The sequence below is a fragment of the Aureobasidium namibiae genome, assembly GCF_000721765.1.
Source record: "Aureobasidium namibiae CBS 147.97 unplaced genomic scaffold scaffold_7, whole genome shotgun sequence".
Taxonomy (NCBI): domain Eukaryota; kingdom Fungi; phylum Ascomycota; class Dothideomycetes; order Dothideales; family Saccotheciaceae; genus Aureobasidium; species Aureobasidium namibiae.
In genome coordinates, this window is record NW_013581202.1 from 999623 (window position 1) to 1019123 (window position 19501).

Genomic DNA, 19501 nt, shown 5'->3' on the forward strand with positions numbered 1-19501 from the left:
CAAGAACCAATCTTTGCATTCGGAGAACAATCAAGGAGCTGACCTATCTCTCTAGAGACTGATGTCGAGCAGTGAACCTGGCTTCAATCGCGTCCGCACAAGTGCGCGGCTGTCAGTGTGTACAGTACTGTTCATCTGACAGCTGAACTGGCAGCGAAAACAGTCAACGATTTCCCCAGAAAATGCCGAGAACTGGCGGGTGAGCTTCAGCCGGTTCTGGAACCCTTGGAACATTGGCAACGCCTCTCACCCTTTGACATGCTTCCGCCATCACTTTCCAGATGGTGGCGCACCCGACACAAAATGCTGGTGTAGCTTCGCTGCCCTGAGTCGGTTCCTGAATTTGTCCTTGGAGAAGAGCTCCTGTGGCGGAAGGTCGCTGAATCTCCATGGCAGGCTCTTTTGCCCTAAGTGACACCCTCGATATAGTCAAGTAGGAAAATATCAGTGTCAGTGATCGCAAGGTAAGTGGATCTCTACATCAAGATGGTCTAATATATATACATCGTCTGTTCGTCGCATATTCCATCTCAGCATCTCATCTCTTCTTCATTCTTTCCAATACCTGGTACATCTACCACAGACTCTCGCTTCAAGATGAGACCTTCTACTCTCCTTCTAGCTGCCTCCGGCTCTGCAGTCCTGGCTGCCCCTACTCCCAGTCTGATTGGAGACCTCCTCAGCCTGACTAACAACGTTATCACCACCGTTTCCTCCTCTATCACCAACAACTTGGCTCAGCAGGTTGCTGCTCTCGGCTGTACTCTGCAGACCAACGCCAACCAGCACGGTCAGATCGTCAGCTCGGTCGCTCTGGCTGTTCAGAAGCTCGAGGTCGCCGCTAAGAGATTTTCCCAAACCTGCAACTGGTCCAAACCTGGAAAGCAGTATATTGACTGGAAAACCTATAAGGCCAACGGAGTTAACCTCGGAGCTTGGCTCGAAATCGAGCAGAACTACGACACTCAATGGTGGGCCGACAATGTTGGGTCTTTCCCTGATGAGTGGACATGGTGTTCGACCGTGGGCTTCTCGGTCTGCGGACCCATCCTCGAGAAGCGCTACGCTTCCTTCTTCACCATTGCCGATATCGACAAGATGGGCGCCAAGGGCATCAACACCCTTCGTATTCCCACCACCTACGCAGCATGGACCAAGGTCCCCGGCAGCCAGCTCTACTCTGGAAACCAGCAGGCTTACCTCAGAGTCCTTACCAACTACGCCATCGACAAGTACAACATGCACGTTATTGTGGGACTCCACTCTCTGCCTGGTGGTGTCAACACACTTTCCATTGGTGAAGCCTTTGGCCACAATGCCTGGTTCCAGAACAGCACCAACCTCGACTACAGCTTCAAGGCCATTGACGGTATCTTGAACTTCATCAAGACCTCTGGCCGCCAAAACGCTTTCACCATCGCCCCTATCAACGAGGCCAGTGACAACTTTGCTGGTTTTGCTACACCCGCTGGTCTCACTGATGCTGGTGTAAATTGGATAAACACCTATATCAAGGGTGTTTTCGCCAGAATTGCAAAAGTGGACCAGAGAATTCCCCTTATGCTCCAAGATTCGTTCTTTTCCGAGATGTTCTGGTCCCCCTTTTACGCAGCTAGTTCGAACTTGGTGATCGATTCGCACATCTACTTCTTCGCCGCCGCCGGAGCATACTCTCAATACGTCCCCGCCGCCGTCTGCGGTCAAGCAAAGTACATCGGCCAAGGCGACGGCAAATTCCCCGTCTTCATCGGCGAGTGGTCGCTCCAAACTCTCTACAACAACACACTCAGCAACAGAAAGACACTCTATGATACCCAGGTCTACGCTTACCAGAAGTATGCTTCGGGAGGTGCGTTCTGGAATGGAAAGATGTTGAATACTGTTGACGGTGTGGATGGTGAGGGTAAGCTTCAGGATTATTGGTCTTGGGAGGGGTTGTCTGATGCTGGTGTTGTTTCTAATACTGTTGATCAGTCTTACTGCTAAGTGGTTGAGAGGCTGCAAAATCGATCCGAATACTAAGCTTGTTGTGGTTCAGAGGAGTTAGTGAGGGGGAGATAGTCAGAGAGATACCAGTTCTTTCGTGTTTTTGTGGAGTTTGGGATTGGACACAGGAAATAGCACCAACAATGTATATAGCTATATTCCATTACAACTACTGTTTACACACATACAACTTTCTTGCCGTCTATGTGCATCACTTCTGATCCACCTTTCCAGTAACGACCTCAGGCTCGTATCCAATCTTTGCATCACTCGCCTCCTGCCCCTCCAAGATAACATCAGCAGGAATACGATCAGGCGTCTTATTCGTCAACAACACCATCGGTGCAGTCGCCAAAGCCATAAGCCCAAAGCTCACACCCATCCCAATCAACGGAGAAGCCTCCGTCTGCGTATTCATACCATAACTTATCGCTTGCCCAATAGCCTCCAAACACCTAAACGCAGCTCCATTGCGCACATTTGCTTGAGCGTCGGTCGCGAACGACGAAAGCAACCAATACATATACGATTGCGAGAGTGGCCCAGTGGTCTGTACGAAAAAGTAGGGAAGGAAGGCGGAGGGGTAGAGTGAGTCGTCCCAATCGATGCGGCCGGGGGAGTGGGCGTTGAATTTTGTTTGCATGATTATGGACCAGATGTAGACGCCTAGGTTTAGGATGACGACGACGAAGAGACCGAGGCGGGCGCGTTGGCGTTGGCTGAGGGATTTCATGTCGAGGATGAAGCCGAGGCCGAAGCAGCCGACGCTTGTGATGGTCAGTGATTGGAGAAGAAGAAGGAGAGAGGGAGTGTGCTTACATGCAGAAGAATGGAGAGATTAGGGAGGATAGAGCGCGAGCGCGGACGGAGAAGTAGATACCGAGGTAGGTGCTCCAAGTGCCGGAGTACTGGAAGATTGTTAGCATGGGATCAATGGTATGCAGAGATGAGGTGGATACTCACGAAGAATGACCACATAGCCCAAGCGGCAGACAAGACGATCAAGCTAGAGGCCATGGTTGTTTTGATGAGCTTGAATTCTTGCTTTGTTCCAATCTTCTCAGAGACCAAGATACGGGTACCGTCTGACCTGACCACGCGTTCGAGAGGAGAGATCATCAGGGCGAATGGCAGTCTGGACTTGTCAGTATGCGTGTCTCGGAGTGGGATCGTGGAAAGTGGTGCTTACGCGAGACACTCAATGATCAAAAAGGCGATGTAGGTCTCGGGAGTGACACCGGCTTCAGCACCTTTCAAATGGTTCTTTGAAAGGTTGATTGCTCCTCCGACTAATTGGCCCAAGTTACGGGCCACGATCCAGAAGGCGAGGTACTTTCCACGTGCCCCGGAAGGTGCGAGAGACATAATAGTGCCACTTTCTGCGACATACCATGCTCCCGTGCCAATTCCAGAGATAAAACCGCCAAAGATGATGTACTGTGATGCGTTAGTGCTGTTATAGTCGAGACGGACCAGTATCAATGTTTACCCATTGGTTGCCAAACTTGCTGTTGCAATAGTATGACGATCCTTGGATAGGGAAAGACATGGCTCCGATGACCAACGACCACTTGACACCGAGCTTGTTGACAAGAGGACCGCCTAGAAAGCAGACCAGTGCGAGCATAACGTAGTTGATAGCGTTGGCGATGTTGTTTGTTTGAGCCGAAGCAAGACCGCCACCACCAAGACCTGTCAATGATCAGTCATATGTCCACAATCGTGCCATAGAGGACAACCTACCTGCGATGGCATCTGCCATGGCTGGACCACAGAAACTTTGCATAGATAGAAGCAGCATCTGGGTGAAACTGTCTTGGTACACTCTCTTCCACCAAGGTACTGAGTTCTTGTATTCCTCCATGTTGACTCTCTCATCGGCGTAGACTGGTGGATCGTTCATTGGTATCGTTCCATGTGTCCGGAGTGCTTCGTCATCTCCGCCAGCATGTGTGTTAGGAGGGGCAGCAGCGAATGAAGCCATTGCAAAGGTATGATATAGCTACTAGTATGGAGAAGGAAGACTGTGCGTGATGGAAGCTCGATTGGGGATCTGCTTAACATTTATAAGACACAGGAAAGGCATAAGGTTACCCCAGAGTGATAGTCCATCGCTTCGACCTGTGCGTACTATCAGTAGACTTTAGACTCAACTGTCCTTGAGGGACCCGCGGTCTGCCCCAGACTGCGCAAGTCAGGTCGCATGATGAGTGGAGAATGGCCGTTTTGACCTTGGACCTTCCTCGTGTGTTGAGCGGCACAAGGCGGCAGTCTTCGGCGGTCAACTCTGAGGAAGGTACAAGCGTCGGATTGCGAGATAGGACGCAACATTGTAAGCATGGCCGGGGCCGGCGGTGATTTTGCCTAAATGGCACACGGCAGAAGATATCGCTTGGCTGCTTGACCAATCGGATAGTCCAGATAAGGCGGAGAAGCAGTCTCCATTCAGTCTAGTCAGTGCGGGGGATAAGCAAACGACATCGAGTTCTAACTTGATCGCACATGTCTCCCGACAGCCGTTCAAGCGACAGCAATATTTTATGTAACGGGTTCCATGGTGTCGTGGAGTGCCCTCCTTGACGCGAGGACACGACGTCCGGCAACATCGAATAAAGCAGTGACTCACACAACACTCCCTTCAAACTACCCTAGCAGACCTCACAATGACCGACCCTCGCGACTACTTCTGGCTGCCATCGTGCATTTGTCAGTCTATACACTACTGGATCTGAAAGAGCTGGGAGAACACAACACGGAAACGAGAGACGGACGTTCTGAGCCTTGAGCTCAGCTTTTGGCGGTGTCAGCGGACATCAAGTGCATCAAGCATCGTCATTTCCTCTCAGACATTTTGCTACTGCTCCTCTGTGCGTGGAGGTGTGATAATGTCTCCAGCAGGCGGTCACATCTGGCACAACACACACGAGACAAACAGTAGAAAATCAGGTAGGGTAGACACTGTCAATCTTTGATTGGTAACTGAGCATTAACTCGGGGTCTGCTCAAGGACGCGTTTGGTCGTGCAAGCGAATGCAGGGCATCACTCGAACATGGGCTTGTGAGGTCTCCATCCCCTACCCATGACACTGGCCAGAATAGCGTCGCTAGAGGGGACGGCGAGGGACTTCGAAGCGGAAGAGACTGCGGGCTGGCTGCCGTTGCTCTCTAGGCCAGCAACGAACTTCTCGACCTTTTCGACCTGGCTGATGAGACCGTCGACGGTAGCTCCGCGCTTGACACTCTCATGGTAGATACGTGCAGCGCTCTCGATAGCGTCGTCGTTGGATGTCTTGAGCTGCTTGATGGTGCTCGACATCTTCTTGACCTGCTCCTTCAACTGGGCCAGCTCAACAGCACGAGCATTATCAACGCTTATCCAGGCCATAGTCTTGTTGGCGTCAGAGGCTGCGAAGACTGGGGCGGGAATGGCAGGGGGTGGAATGTTAGCAGCAGGGGCACCGGGAACTGGAGCTAGGAAGCAGGTCAGTGAACAACTTGCGTTTCGCACAGTGTAATTCCAGCACACTTGACTTGTCGAGCGCGTGGATCCAGCTATCCATCTTCTGTGTGCCCCCAGGGGTCAGATAGTAGGCCTTGACGTTTTCGGGGACCTGCTGCTTGATCATCAGCTCCAATGCGCATCAAAGATAAGTTGCATAAGCACTAACCTCGTCAGGTTGGGACATTTTGTTTGTGGCTGGGGCGGGTTTGTTGTGGCATTCTGAAGAAAGCAGACGCAGAGTGTATTTCCTGCGGAGTCTTCATCTCCTAAGTTCCTCTTCGACGATTCAGGCCATCAAAATGCATGATTCCTTCAGTAATTCGGGAGCGTCTATTGAGAGTAGTGATAACATCGACTCTTCATGGAGCCAACCGAGATTCCGAAGGAACCATGCATCGTTACAGCAGTCGTACACAGTGAGTAGACGATGAATCACATAGCAAGTGCGGTGAAGCGAGACTGCGAAGAACGTCGCAGGCCATAGTGACAAGTGAAATATCGCAACTCTACGGATACCAGTTGTCGGCTAACCACTCATCCTTTCAAACACACTCCTACAACACCACAATCATTCGCGACATAGAACACTGGTAATGATCGCTTTCTCTCACACTCTGATTCAGGCAATGATCCGATAACTTCATCCCTTTCCAGCAGTCTTGATCGATCACGTACGCACGATTTTCAAGCGAGACATCGCACCAAGCCATACAACCTCTGCGCCTCTCTAATCATCTATATCAATTACTGCGGCTTGACCTCAAACATGTCAATTCGGTAAGTGCGAATCGAACACGCGCGTGATCAACAAGCGCTGACGGGTCGTCTCAGTAACAGCATCACCGGCCCGTCCGCCGAGACTACTGTCGGCAAAGACAGCTCTGCAGCTGTCTTCAATCTCCCCAAGCAATTGCTCTGCGAGTCATCCACATACTTCGAGGCCGCACTTAACAATGGCTTCGCCGAAACTGCCACCCAGAAGATCACGCTCGACGACGACGACGATCATCCCGAGATCTTCCGTACTTACGCTGCCTGGTTATTCGAACGCGAACTTAGTCAAGAGAGCATCGGTGAAGTGGCCGACGTAGAACATCACTTGTTCTTTGTCTATATCTTCGCGGACAAACGGGGCATAAGACGTCTAGCCAACGACGTCGTTACCAAAATGTCTTCGCTCTGGGTCACTCAATCCATCGATTTGAGCACTACAGTCGAGTGTCTGCCTCTGCTTCTACCTGGATGCACTCTCTACGAACTTACCTTGGACAACTTGATTCTAGCATCGAGGGCCGGAACGTATGGCTCAGATGAATGGAGAGCCTTTTGCAGCCATCCTCAAGAGATCATGGTAGAGCTGTTCAAAAGAGAACAACGCTTTCCTGACTCTTTCAAGCACCTCCATGACTGCTTCGGATCGATTTGCCATTACCACGAGCACGAAGATATAGACGAGGAAGACAAATGTATTAAAATGACAGCGAGGGGTCGCAATGTCCATTATGGTCACGAATTCTTATGGGACCAGGTGGAATGGCGTTGGTAGAGGATGAAACGAGTTGGGCCGGTAGGACGACCGACTGAGAAAGAGATGAATCAGCACAAAGTAATATAGCGGCATTGGGACGATCCAGTCACACTCCAGTCATAGAAAAACCCATCCGCACACCATTCTTTTTATGTTTTGTTTCGACTCCAGTATTCAGTCTGTCGACAGACATTGTTCGCAATCATCATGTCCATGCATCCATATACTTACTGATCAATCAACTCTAACTTTCAATTCTGGTCTCAGCATCTGCAGCTAGAAGTGAGACTTTCTGCCGCTTGCTTGTTTGTCACTCAGATCTCAGATCCGTCGGAAGGAGCCACTCCATCACATCAATCCTCTGCCGGAACCCATCACAACACAGCGCGACTGTCTCGTGTCATATCACCATCTTCGCATTCTCCTTATCGCGCACAACACTGAAAGTCATCGGCATTTCTCTTACCTCAGCGGTGCGCTAATCGTTTACGACACCTCTCAACAACAAATGATGTTTCCTTCAAAAACGTCACTCCGGTGAGTTATAACACTCTGGCTTGATGGGTCCTAGACATTATGTCCCAGCTGAAGATTTTACTGACTATCCCCCCAGAGCTGCTGTTGCTGGCCCCACCGCCAAAGTCGTCGTCGGCTCGGGAGCAAACGCCAAACCTTTCTACGTACACAAACAGCTGCTTTGCGACTCGTCCACCTATTTCACGACTGCTCTCAACGATGGCTTCGCCGAAACAAAGCACCAGACCATCAAATTGGATGATGAAGATCCTGACATCTTTCTCACTTATGTTCTCTGGCTCTACGGGGGCAAGCTAAGCAGGGAAGCACTGCCCTCTGATCAAACCGAGGGACCGTTTGAGAATCATCTGTTCAAGCTCTATGTCTTCGCCGATAAACGAGGCGTCAAGAATCTGGCCAACAACACAATCACGATGCTGGCCGCACACTGGGTGCAGAAGTGTGTCACCATGAGCGAGGTTGCGTGGGTCGTTCTTCTTCTCTCGCCTAACGATAAGCTGTACGAGCTCATTCAGGACCACTTGATCCTTGAGCTGCGAGAAGAAATACTGGATGAGCCCAAACATCTTCTTGCTGCTATGGATCTTCCTAAAGAGTTCTTGTTCAATCTTCTCAGAAGAAGTGGCAAACTCGGAAAGCAATTTGAGCGAGCCCATCACTGCTTCGAGGCAGTATGTCACTATCACTGTCACCAGGGTCCAGGTATCGTAAGTCGGGAGGATTGCATTCTTAGCATCGAGGCTGGAGACAACATCTACGACAATTGCGAAAGGCTCGAGGATATAGAGCAGTGTGCTTGGAAAGGAAATGTGTCCCAAGGTCACTAGAGACGAAGACAGAGCTCGCAATAGTGGTCAGAATGGAACATGTCTCTTGAACAATGTAAACGAGCATTCCAAGAGTTCAACACTCCTCTTCATGATCAATCCAGATTTCTCATAGTCGTACTGGAATATCCCATTGGCTACACATCCAAGCTGAAGGATTGTCATCCCCAACTCAGTCTTCTACCCGACGACTCTCTCAGATTCACAACAGGAACTCCTCAAATTGTACATCCCGGAGTTTGATACAGTGCCATGATGAGTTGGACCTGCTATAAGAGCTTCCAGATGTTTGCCTTTGTGGTTCCAGGAGGGATCCAAGAATTTAACGGAGGGTGCTTTTGAATTCACACGATAAGGAGTGACGATCATAGAAATTGTGGTGAAGATGGAGATCCGATTGCTTTTTTTGACGGTTTTGTGATGCAGGTTTCGGTATATCTTCGCTCGGAGGCACACTGCCTGTATGATAATATGCTTCTCATTCCCCGGGATCACAAGAGAGCAATTACGAGACCACCGAGTCCCATGAGAGCAGCTGCGGGATGCTGTGCAGCCATCAATTCAGAAGCAGCACCAGTACTCATGGACGAAGCGCTAGTCCCAGTTCCAGTCATACTGCCAGTAAAGCTACCGGCGCCCTTTTGAGTCACACTACCGTTCCCACTGTTACTGGTCTCTCCAGTAGCACTGGCAGTCCTAGTAGCCATCGCCTCCACTGAAGCAGCGGTGATGATCAATGTCGCATTCCACGCAGTCCAGGTATAAGTCGCGCCGCTAACAGGAGCAGTCAGAATACCATTGGTGTCACTCCAAGTACCAGTAGCCGAGTGCAATGGAGTAGATCTTGCATAGTCTGAAGCATTTACACCATACAAGCTGAACCCATGATCTGTGCAATCGAAATTCTGGAGCTGGGAGGGACATTGCGCCAGACTATTGTTGTTGCCATGGCTGTCTCTGTCGATGAAAGCCGCTCGGATGTAGTCTAGAACAATGTAACCAGGGTCTTGATCTTTGCAGGTATCCCAGGCGCTATTGGTATATAGAGTTAGGGAGGTAGACAATACACGCACGGTAGATATGATTACTCACCCAGCAGCATAAGCCCCGTAGAGGCAACAATCGCAATCGGGAGTTGGTCGCTCTTCAGAATCGTCTGGATCGCCACGCTCAGATTTTACTTTTTCCATACAAAGTGACAAGGCGTTGTCGGGCAAGTTGTCGTTTAGCTTGTTGAGGTCACAGCTGCATGACTCAGCTGCATCTGCAGGAGCTGGCCAAAATGGCAGGTTCAGCGCGGGTTCGTCTTCACTCATCACTAAAGAGCATGTGGAATTATAGGAGAGCAGTAGTTGTTGGTAATCACATGAATAGACCTAAGCTGATGTCAGTTGTATGATGGAGAACATTGTTCTAGTACAGCTTGTCATACTCTGTTCCAGCAGTTTGTAAGGGCGCACTCCATCCTGTCCTGCAAGCCCAAAGATTGGACAAGATAATCATCTTTAGCGGTGTAGTTTTGTGCTTTCCAACACGTTTCCATCTCGGTCGGTGCAGCGCAGTCGGTGAAGGTGAACGGTAGGTCCAGGCGGTCCCAGATAGTTGGGGGCAGTTGGACATCGTCTTGGGCATAAGTTTTGGCAGACAAGGCTGCTATGCAGCAGCCTACAAAAGCATGTTTGCCAATCATGATAAGAATGTAAGTTTGTGATCTGATACGAAAAGAAAAAAGAGGAGAAAATTCGTGGAACTTGTGGTATATAGATGGTTTGCGTTCCAGGCGGCCGAGTCAAAGGATTTGAGCACGGTTGCTTTGCGGCGTGGCCTTCTAATTTCCAAATTTTGTTGGCATATTGTAAAAGCGTATTGAACTCTTGCTAGCCTACCAATCCTGCGGGATAGGTCTAGAGCCAGCACCTCAATCTTTTGAGTTGGTGCGGCATATTCGTCGAGAAGCGAAATATTAATCTTCACGGTCGAAAATGGTGGAGTGCTTGCTGAGCACCGTAGCAGAGTCCGAAGTCGCCTTGCATCGAACCCGGGGATCGTCTTGCTCACATTACGAAAGGATTACTGTTTGCGCCACATTCAAGCAGACACATTCTCTGGACTCACGAGCCCAGAGGATCAATCGCTTGGTGCAGGTGGTCAATGGTTCCCAGACTCTCTATCAAAGTCGATCTCGCAGCTTCGTCCTGACTTGAGGACTATGGGGTCTGAACTCTGGTTTGGCCATCGCTTGGGCAGCTTTGGCAGCGGTAGTCAGATAACGACGAGCCTCGGATTGTTCTTCGCCCTTAGACTCTGCATAGTGGTACGATACCGTAGTGGCCAATGTCTTTCGTCAGTGTGTATGCCATATCATATTGTGTATCTCATCTGACGCGTCGCCGGATTTCCTTGAAGATCTCAAATCATTTCTGCTTGGTCTGGGTTTCTAGATATCTGTACAAGCAGCTAGACGGCACCAAGAGTGGTAGTGATGAGACCGGAGTCTTCTCCGGGATGCGAGGCATCTGTGCGAAGGCTCTGATGAGCTGGATCTCTTACCACTAGTTGCCGCATTGTGAAGATTGGCTCGCTCAGAGGCTACGAGCTGTATCTTCGTCTGAGAACGTACAAGCGCTCCTGGAAACCCAACTCGCAACCATCACCGCCACCACTAAGGCTCTTGGGGCTCTTCAGTATCCGCTCCATGCCGCCATTATTGACCGAGATCAGCGGCACGAGACTGGTCCGCTGCGCTCCACTCGATAGCTCCGTCTTTGTGAAAAGTGTCCTCATGTCGCTTACGCTCATGCTGGCGAGCGAAGGCCTTTCCGCAGACTGCGCAGACAAAAGGCTTCTCATCCGTATGAGTACGAAGATGAGAGCGCAGGTTGTATGCGCGAGTAAATTTCTTGGGGCACAATGTGCACTGGAAAGTAACAGACTCCTTCTTCTTTTCTGTCTGTTGTGCCTGTTCTATCTTGCCAGGTCGCAGTGCTTCCTCGATGTCGTATTGGAGCGGAGAGTCAAGCAGATCGTCTGCTGCTGCTTGTGACCCCGGTTCCCGATTTCTCGAACGCCAGCGATCGGCAAACGATGGGAGTACTTGATGGTTGGTGGCCTGCTGCTGATATCGGTCTATGAATTCGAGAGATCGTGTATCATCGGCTGCTTCTTGAGCAGTTTCGCTCTCCCATATCAGATGATCAGATGCGTCAGGGTTTCCTGTATTCTCCTTGATCTGCTCGTCTTCCTCATCATGTGTGTCAACGTCTCCAACGATTTCCTCAATCTGCTCATCTTCTTCATCGTGTTCGCTTATAAATTCAGCGAACTCCTTGATTTGTAGTTCTTCTTCTTCATCATCATCATCATCTGGAGTCAGAGGAAGAACGAACAAGGCGATCTCTTCCATATGCGTAGCAAGGTGGTCACGTAGCCTGGACAATGACATCTGTTGCGAGCAGATCAGGCATGGACTCAGCGCAGTGTCTTCCATTTCTCGCTTGCACATATCCGCGTAGGTCGACATTTGTCGCTCGTTCACGAAGTTTGAGTGTTCGGCTGCGAGATGTTGAATCATAGCTGCCTTAGATGACAGACTGTCTGCGCATCCACAAGGACAAGTCCACTTTCGTCGGTGCATCTGTTGCTCATGGTAAATCCAGTCGTGCTGCAGATATAAGGCCGGAGGTCTCGAAAGACATGTTTTCTGTCGGGATCAGCACGAAATGCTTGATCTGTTACACTGTCACCACTTACTTCCAAACTTCTCTTTTCTGCATCGAATTCGAGTCCAAAACAATGTGGCAAAACGGACACTCGAAATTGGTATGTGTTTTGGAACATCTGGGAACGTCCGGTACTCTGGTTGGGTTTGATCGTCCAATTGCCGATTTAGCGTAGACCGTATGCCATTGTTCTCCATTGTTGTCTTCCCCCATAGCGGATTTGGCAACAGTCGAGAATGAGGCGTGTAAGGCCGAAAATGTCTGACCCTTCAGCTGATCTGGTTTAGCGTCAGTGTTCAAATGTTGTTCTTGTGACTCAGGTACGTCCGGATAATCGACCCAGTAATCAAACTGCTTGCGACGGAAAAGATTTGCCCAGGTCAATCTCTGGCAAAGAAACACGATGTCAGCGACTTCCCGAAGGTCGTATTTCTTCCTCAGTTGGATCTCTTCTTCAGTCACCACATGCTCTTCGTCACCACCGACCTTGGACCGCATAGTTAGATGTCTCCACTGTCGTGTTTTCTCTACAACGTGAGCATAATCCATCGTGACCTTCAGAGCATCATGAGAGGGGATTGTCGAGTTAGTGGATTTAAGATACTTGCTGGAGTTCCGGGGACGTCGTAGAAGGATAGATATACGATAGAGCGAGCGAATAGCCTCGAATATCATGCTGATGGTTTTGCGCAGTGAAACTTCCCCTGCGGTCTGTGGACTTTCTTGTAATGTGTCGCTCTCATCAGATGACGACGAGTATTCCTCGTCTTCTTCATCAACATTGCCCGTCGAAGAATGTTTCACTGTCTGGTCAATGGCTTCATGACAGTCAGTCATAGACTTTGGATTTACAAATGCTTGGCTAACCTCTTCCTATGTGGTTGTCCAACCGCTGCAGAGTTCGGATGACAATGTTTCTGGTTTCTTCATTTTCACGAAGTTGCTCATCCAAAGAGCGTCTTGCATTCCGTGGTAGGACAGCATAGGTTTGCTCTCCCCAGACGCGCAGTCGGCTGAATCCATCCTTGAGTTCGGGAACAGTAGTGGTAGTCAGATGTGTCGTTTGAGAAGCATTTCTTTGCAAACCCAGCAGAAGAGTTCCATATCTCCTGATGGAGCTCTCGAACAGGTGACAAGCAGAGTCCGCATATAGGCTCTTGTCCTTGGCGGTTCCATCGGTATCCAGATCATGTGCGGAATTTGCAGCGATGTAGGCAGCTTTGTCCTCTTCGTAACGCTTCTTTTCCACAGCAGCCTTGGCCTCGAATGGGGCCTTCTGCTCCTCGCTGAAGCTTTTCCACTTCTCGCCAACGATCTTGCCAACATCATCTGTTGGCCTTGTGAGTCATCCGCGAAAGAGCATGATGAGCGATGCTGAACCTACCGGACTTGATGCCAGGGTTTTCCTCGCGGACATTCTCGCGCGCTTCGTTTGCGAAGAACATGAAGGCGGAAAGACCACGCTTAGGGGCGTTGGGGTCTGACATTCGAGTTAACTACGAGCGAGACCAAGATGTGAAAGTGGTTGCAATGTGAATTTACCCATCTTCTTCCTGCCGTCATCTTTCTCGGTCTTACGGGCCAGATTGCCACCACCAGTGGCATAGCGGCGTGGGTTATCCATATCATAGATGGTGGTGAATCATTGTTTGTTGGTGCGGTCGATGAAGTGGATAGGATGTGATGCGGAGAGACAGAGGAAAGCAACTTCGGACTTGTCCTGCTGGAAGAAAGCCACAGCGCTTCCTGCCTGCCGCTATTGGTTGGCGAAATGAATCTGCTGACACATGCTGATGCGGCCTCTGCCTTATGCGGGGCATCATTTGAATTGCTGTCTGACGTGTTTTCTTCAATCTCTCGTTACCTACAAACATCTTCCGCAGACAATGGCCGAAGCCGCTGGATTAGTGCTGGGCGCCGTTCCACTTGTCTTTCTCGCTCTGGATAAGTACCAGGATTGTCTGGAGTTTGGAAGAAGCTACGCGAAATATACAGACACACTGATGAGCATAAGAGATGAGGTCTCTCTTCAACAGTTGCAGTTCAATGATACGATGGAAATGATGGGTCTGCATAAGCCAACATACATGGAGCTTGAAGACTGTCTCTGGGACCACTTTCCTGAGAACCACACAACTTTCATGAGGTACATCAGAAGGATGGCGGCAATCATCAGCCAATTAATGGCTAAACTTGAAGTGGATGCCAATGGCAAGGTCAGTGATATCAAATATGCCTGCACAAACTTGCTGATAACTTCTCAAGCACTCCGACAACATTTCTTCTCGAGCTGGATGGGAGTGGCGGCGAGTGAAGAGAAGTTTGTCGACGAAGGAACGCACGAAGCTATTCGATGAGTTACAACGTTCAAACACCAATCTTCGATCGCTCTTGTCAGAGCCCGAGGTTCCCGTCGAAGATTGGACACCAATGGTTCGAACCTTTGTTGCTCGTTACAATCAAACCGATTGCGATGCTGTACGAATGCAAGCGTCCGAAGTCAAGAAGGCACTGGATGCATGCTGGAAATGCTCTTGTTCCCATCAGACATCGCTTGACCTCAACTGGTTCAACAATAGACCGACAAAATCGCCTGTGTTCAATGTGCTGTTGTCTTACAGTATCACGAACAGCCAATGCCCCATAGGAAGCCCCAGATGGCGGCAAGCCCGAGTTAAGGTCGACGCCGCTGGAGTAAGCAGCAGCGCAGGAAACGACGAACAGGTCTTGGGACCACCAATAACAGATATGGGGCTTCTCACTGTGTCTCCTTCACAGACTGCAACCACGAAGCAACAAGCACGAAACCTGTTCTCTCATCTACGACCGAGAAGTCGTTCGACAAGCCCGCTTCCTCCGTCGACCAGTGATCCCACGGCTAACAGCTCGTTGGCCAAGTCGGTGAAGCAGATTGATTCGTTGTGCCGATTCGTACAGAAACTGGATAATGGTGGCGATTTGCTAGGATTCTTGTCTGTGCCAGGAGGGACAAAACGCGTCCACTTCGAATCGCTTCCAGGAGATTCTATCACCGAGGAGGCAAATTTGGTTCATCTTTTGCCGCCAAACATACCTCCGGCACATCTGAAACTCAGCCGTCGAAAGCGCTTGGAGGTGGCCGTGGCCGCTGCGTGGACGACTTTGTTGCTCTGCGAGACGCCTTGGCTCAACCATGCATGGGATAAGCATGAGCTTTGTTTCTTCTCGGAGAGCGTTTCGACTCCTGATCTGCTTCCTGCAAGCCGCTGCGTTTCAATGACACAGGGTTGTACCTCAAGTCCACTGCCGACAGATATCGCTGGTGTCAACGTTCAACACAAGATAATTCGCAACGAGGCTGTCTTTGCCTTAGGGATTCTTCTGATCGAGCTCGGCCTGAACCGATCTTTTGAGGAGTGCAAGAGGACGAAAAATCTCGGTACCACCACGAACGTTGTCGATGACTACAATGTCGCAGACGATCTGATCGAGGACGTCTTCGATGAGGTTGGAGGACTGTATGGAAATGCAGTGCAAAGATGCATCAGGTTCGCTTTTCCAGGCAGAGACACGACAAAGAACTTCAGTCATGCGGCCTTTCGACAGTACTTTCATAATCTGGTTGTGGCTCCTATCGAAGCTACTCTGTCGACAATGCCACCTTGAAGTTGATCAACGGTTGCAGGGATATTACTGTCTGCATTTGATTATAACCAGATGAGGATATGATTGTTGAGCAGGAGTGCGAGCGGAAGCGCAGATTATCCGCGCCAGTGTGTTCATGCTGAGAGATTTGACGCCGAGACGTCTTGTTGAAGTTAGCAATCTCATATATTCACCATGACAGTGTCCATTTATGCCCCAGGATGCTGCAATGTGGTATCGGAGATGCTCGCTGAGCTTTGTTTGAGTCTTGTGAGAGGAGCCGGGCGTATTTAGCCGAGAACGGCCGAGCAGCCAAGAACACCTCCGACAGCGCTGAGATGTCACTCCTCTGCTGCGACTTGGCTAAACACGGCACGATTGCCCAACCACCGTGGTGGAAGCCCAGCGAAAAAATGTTTCCTGAGTCACAATATCGATACAAAGATCCTCGAATGTCACTGTTACAGTACTCCGACTGCTTTGCGAAATTTATCTGAACTTGTGGATCTGCTGCCTTAGGCATCTAACTCGCAATGAAGATGGACCAGCACTCAGAAGCCCAACCACAAGAAAAGTCCCCACCAAGAATCTCAGCCGAAACGTCAACGACCGATGCGACAGGAACAAAAGATGAAGCTCTGGCACTCGCAGGGGAAACAGCACGAGCAATCGATCCAGCCATGGAGCGCCGCGTGCTCCGCAAGATCGACCTCTTCCTGATGCCAGCAATGGTCATCGGCTACGGACTAGTCTACTACGACAAAGCTATCTTGGGCAGTGCTGTTCTCTTTGGCATGACAGGAGATCTACACCTTACAGTCGTCGATCGCACGACCACGCCACCAACTACCAGTACAGACCGCTTGAGTTGGGCAACCTCACTGTTCTACTTTGGCATGCTGGCTGGCTTATACCCCATGAGTTTCGCTCTCCAAAAATTCGACATTGGAAAAATCCTTGGTCCTATCGTTGTGCTGTGGGGTGGCATCTGTATGTTGACTGCAGCAGTACAAGATTGGCGTGGTTTATTCGTGCAAAGATTCGCCTTGGGATTCGTGGAAAGTATCATTCCTACTGGCTTTTCTTGCATCGTTTCTGGTTACTACACTCAAAGAGAGCAGACTTTTCGACAGGCTTGGTGGTTCTCTGGTACCGGTCTCTTCACCATTATTGGAAGTGCTTTGAACTATGGCTTTGGCCAGATTACTGGAGGTGATCTTAGGCGCTGGCAGTATATCTACCTACTTGCTGGTGCTTTGACGATAGTATTTGGCGGTTGGTGCTTTTTGGTGCCGAACTCGCCGGTCAGTGCTTGGTTCTTGACACCTGAAGAGCGCATTGTTGCTGTCGAGAGGCTTCGTAAAGGACAGACTGGCGTTCGCTGCAAGGAGATCAAGATGTATCAGATCAGAGAGGCCCTGATGGACATCAAAGTGTGGCTGGTGTTCATCATGATGGGTTGTGCCTATACTGTCAATGGTGCTGTAGCTGGCTTTGGTCCGTTGATTGTCAGCACTTTTGGCTGGAACACTCTCCAGTCCATCTTGCTACAGTTCCCTGTCGGCGGCATCAGCTGGTTAGGTATCCTGCTTGCGGGCTTCATCCCGCTCTACGTGCGAAACTTCAGAGTCATAATCCTGGTCATCTGCTGTCTACCAGTTATCGCCGGCTGCTGCATGATCTGGAAAGCAGACTGGACCCATCACGCCGCTGCTCCAGTAGTGGGGTACTCAATCATCGGCTTCTTTGGTCCTGTCGTCTCACTCATCATCGCCCTGGGAATGTCAAATGTAGCAGGCGCGACCAAGAAGAGCTTCATGTCCGCTGCTATCTTCGTTGCCTACTGTGTCGGCAATATCGTCGGTCCGCAGCTCATCAAGAGCGAAACCCGTCGCCAACACTATCCCGAGCTTTGGACTGGGCTTATCATCTTCTACTGCATCACCATCGCCGCTTCTGTTGCTTTGTACTATGTCATGTGGCGTGAGAACAAGCGAAGAGATGGATTCAATCTGAGTGAAGAAGATGCTGATAAACTTGCATTCAGAGATCTCACTGACAAGGAGAATCTGCATTTCCGATATGTTCTGTGAGTAGTCAAATCAGTTCATGAAGTTCATGACGGTCAGAAGTCCAGGGTAGTTTTTCTCATTGCATCGTCTACACGTCTATGTATGCAGGTCCAAAAGTTCCAAAAGACGTATCCTTCTTCCAATCGAAGGTCTCTTCAAGTTGTAAAGTCTTCGAGCATTTACTCGTCGTTGCAAAGGACATAGCGGTAACGGGCCTTGCCTTCGTCCATGTCGACGATGGCGGCGTTTGCGTCTTTCATCGATCTTTTCTCAATCCATGGCTTAATTGACTTGTCTGCGGCCAGTTTTAACATCTCGTTGATTTCCTCGGGGCTGCCAATGGCACTGCCGCCAATCTTGACGCCATTGCCGATAAGAGTGAAGGCATTGATGTTAGGGAGCTCGCCACCGTCAGGGGCTCCGACCTGGATGAGGGTTCCCTTGGTCTTGAGCAGGGAGACGTAACCCTCGAGAGGCATCTTTCCGCTGGACACGGTTGAGACGATCAGGTCAAGAGTGCGGCGGTTATTCTGTGCCCAGTCCTTGTCGTCATCGGTAGCGATGTATCTGTCGGCACCGAGCTTGAGGACCTCGTCCTTCTTGCTTGCCTTACGAGAGATACCGACAACCTCGTCGGCTCCAAGGGCCTTGGCGAAGAGGACACCGAAGTGGCCGAGACCACCAACACCAACGATACCGACCTGTTATGTGTGAGTTTGTGTTTATAGTATCCGCAAGTCTTCCAAGCTCACCTTCTTGCCGGGTCCAGCGCCATAGTTCTTCAAGGGCGAGTAGACTGTGACACCACCACAAAGCATGGGAGCAGCGTCGGCAGAGTCGAGACCATCGGGAATATTGAAGACGAAGTTGCCAGTGTGACGGGAATAGGTAGAGTAGCCACCGTAACTCTTGCCAGAGCCATCCTTGTACTTGTCGCCGTATGCGCCGGTCATGTTCAAGCAATGGTTCTGCTCGCCGTTCTTGCAATCCTCGCACTTGCCGCAGCTGGCCGATTGAGCGCCGACACCGACTAGAAGAAGGTCAATCATGGGACAGCGAAAGGAGTGTTGTCAGGATGAGCGTACCTCTGTCGCCAACCTTGACGTGCTTGACGTTGCTTCCGACCTTGACGGCCTTACCCACGATTTCGTGACCAACGCAGCAAGCTAGAGAATGAGTCAGATAATCCTCAAGGAAATGCCATGCAGACTGGAACAAAAGAACATACGGTATGGTGTCTCTCCCCAACCACTCTTGAGAGTATGCAGATCTGAGCCACAGATACCACAGTGGGAGACCTTGATGTCGACATCATCCTCGCCTTGGAAGAGTTAGTCGTATTTGCGTTGATCGTGCCCTTGTGTCGACTCACTCCACTTCTTGGGCTCGAATTCACCCCACTTCATGTTGCCCTTAACGGACTCAGCGTCGTGGCCGAGCCAGCCCTCGAACTTGTAATCGGTACCAGACATTTTTGCGGATGTAGTTGGTGTATGTGAGTGACAGTGAAAAGAAGTCAATCAGACAGAAATGGGCAGCGCTGGGCACAGGGACAGAAACTCCCCGCTGTCTTATGACTGCCCTGGCCCAACAGCTCCAGAACTGGTGATCTCATCGTCAAGCATAAATCCAGAGCTTCACGCCGGAGATAGTGGTATGGCCGTCCCTTTAGCTACGGAACACAGCGGAGTATGTCACAGCGGTGC

At 50.3% G+C, this 19501-nt stretch overlaps 11 protein-coding genes across 11 annotated transcripts; 5 read left to right on the forward strand and 6 right to left on the reverse strand.

Annotated features, from left to right (window-relative positions):
• Nucleotides 1–597: 597 nt before the first annotated feature.
• Nucleotides 598–1986, forward strand: M436DRAFT_63398 (glycoside hydrolase family 5 protein; the record flags this gene model as incomplete). The annotated part of the gene is made up of 1 exon (XM_013572697.1): nt 598–1986. One exon carries the CDS (start codon nt 598–600, stop codon nt 1984–1986), a length of 1389 nt encoding a protein of 462 aa, XP_013428151.1.
• Nucleotides 1987–2197: 211 nt separating this feature from the next.
• M436DRAFT_44998 (MFS general substrate transporter) lies at nt 2198–3970 on the reverse strand (the record flags this gene model as incomplete). The annotated part of the gene is made up of 6 exons (XM_013572503.1): nt 2198–2753; nt 2806–2894; nt 2950–3121; nt 3176–3423; nt 3476–3678; nt 3730–3970. The coding sequence occupies 6 exons, from the start codon at nt 3968–3970 to the stop codon at nt 2198–2200; spliced, it is 1509 nt and encodes a 502-aa protein (XP_013427957.1).
• A 1056-nt stretch (nt 3971–5026) lies between these two features.
• Nucleotides 5027–5672, reverse strand: M436DRAFT_63400 (uncharacterized protein; the record flags this gene model as incomplete). The annotated part of the gene is made up of 3 exons (XM_013572698.1): nt 5027–5457; nt 5495–5615; nt 5655–5672. The coding sequence occupies 3 exons, from the start codon at nt 5670–5672 to the stop codon at nt 5027–5029; spliced, it is 570 nt and encodes a 189-aa protein (XP_013428152.1).
• A 582-nt stretch (nt 5673–6254) lies between these two features.
• M436DRAFT_72444 (uncharacterized protein) lies at nt 6255–7034 on the forward strand (the record flags this gene model as incomplete). Its single annotated transcript, XM_013572781.1, has 2 exons — nt 6255–6265; nt 6320–7034. The coding sequence occupies 2 exons, from the start codon at nt 6255–6257 to the stop codon at nt 7032–7034; spliced, it is 726 nt and encodes a 241-aa protein (XP_013428235.1).
• A 542-nt stretch (nt 7035–7576) lies between these two features.
• M436DRAFT_44896 (uncharacterized protein) lies at nt 7577–8380 on the forward strand (the record flags this gene model as incomplete). Its single annotated transcript, XM_013572481.1, has 1 exon — nt 7577–8380. The coding sequence occupies one exon, from the start codon at nt 7577–7579 to the stop codon at nt 8378–8380; it is 804 nt and encodes a 267-aa protein (XP_013427935.1).
• Nucleotides 8381–8871: 491 nt separating this feature from the next.
• On the reverse strand, nt 8872–10070 carry M436DRAFT_81474 (uncharacterized protein; the record flags this gene model as incomplete). Its single annotated transcript, XM_013572860.1, has 3 exons — nt 8872–9412; nt 9473–9756; nt 9813–10070. 3 exons carry the CDS (start codon nt 10068–10070, stop codon nt 8872–8874), a joined length of 1083 nt encoding a protein of 360 aa, XP_013428314.1.
• A 1077-nt stretch (nt 10071–11147) lies between these two features.
• M436DRAFT_14912 (uncharacterized protein) lies at nt 11148–11303 on the reverse strand (the record flags this gene model as incomplete). Its single annotated transcript, XM_013572383.1, has 1 exon — nt 11148–11303. A coding segment is annotated over one exon (156 nt), but the record flags the coding sequence as incomplete, so codon positions are not given.
• Nucleotides 11304–13303: 2000 nt separating this feature from the next.
• Nucleotides 13304–13580, reverse strand: M436DRAFT_17887 (high mobility group box; the record flags this gene model as incomplete). The annotated part of the gene is made up of 2 exons (XM_013572396.1): nt 13304–13428; nt 13484–13580. Coding segments are annotated over 2 exons (222 nt in total), but the record flags the coding sequence as incomplete, so codon positions are not given.
• A 405-nt stretch (nt 13581–13985) lies between these two features.
• On the forward strand, nt 13986–15744 carry M436DRAFT_72446 (uncharacterized protein; the record flags this gene model as incomplete). The annotated part of the gene is made up of 2 exons (XM_013572782.1): nt 13986–14315; nt 14365–15744. The coding sequence occupies 2 exons, from the start codon at nt 13986–13988 to the stop codon at nt 15742–15744; spliced, it is 1710 nt and encodes a 569-aa protein (XP_013428236.1).
• Nucleotides 15745–16256: 512 nt separating this feature from the next.
• On the forward strand, nt 16257–17816 carry M436DRAFT_81477 (MFS general substrate transporter; the record flags this gene model as incomplete). Its single annotated transcript, XM_013572861.1, has 1 exon — nt 16257–17816. One exon carries the CDS (start codon nt 16257–16259, stop codon nt 17814–17816), a length of 1560 nt encoding a protein of 519 aa, XP_013428315.1.
• A 158-nt stretch (nt 17817–17974) lies between these two features.
• On the reverse strand, nt 17975–19267 carry M436DRAFT_81478 (putative zinc-binding alcohol dehydrogenase; the record flags this gene model as incomplete). The annotated part of the gene is made up of 5 exons (XM_013572862.1): nt 17975–18496; nt 18548–18825; nt 18881–18961; nt 19024–19116; nt 19168–19267. 5 exons carry the CDS (start codon nt 19265–19267, stop codon nt 17975–17977), a joined length of 1074 nt encoding a protein of 357 aa, XP_013428316.1.
• Nucleotides 19268–19501: the final 234 nt, after the last annotated feature.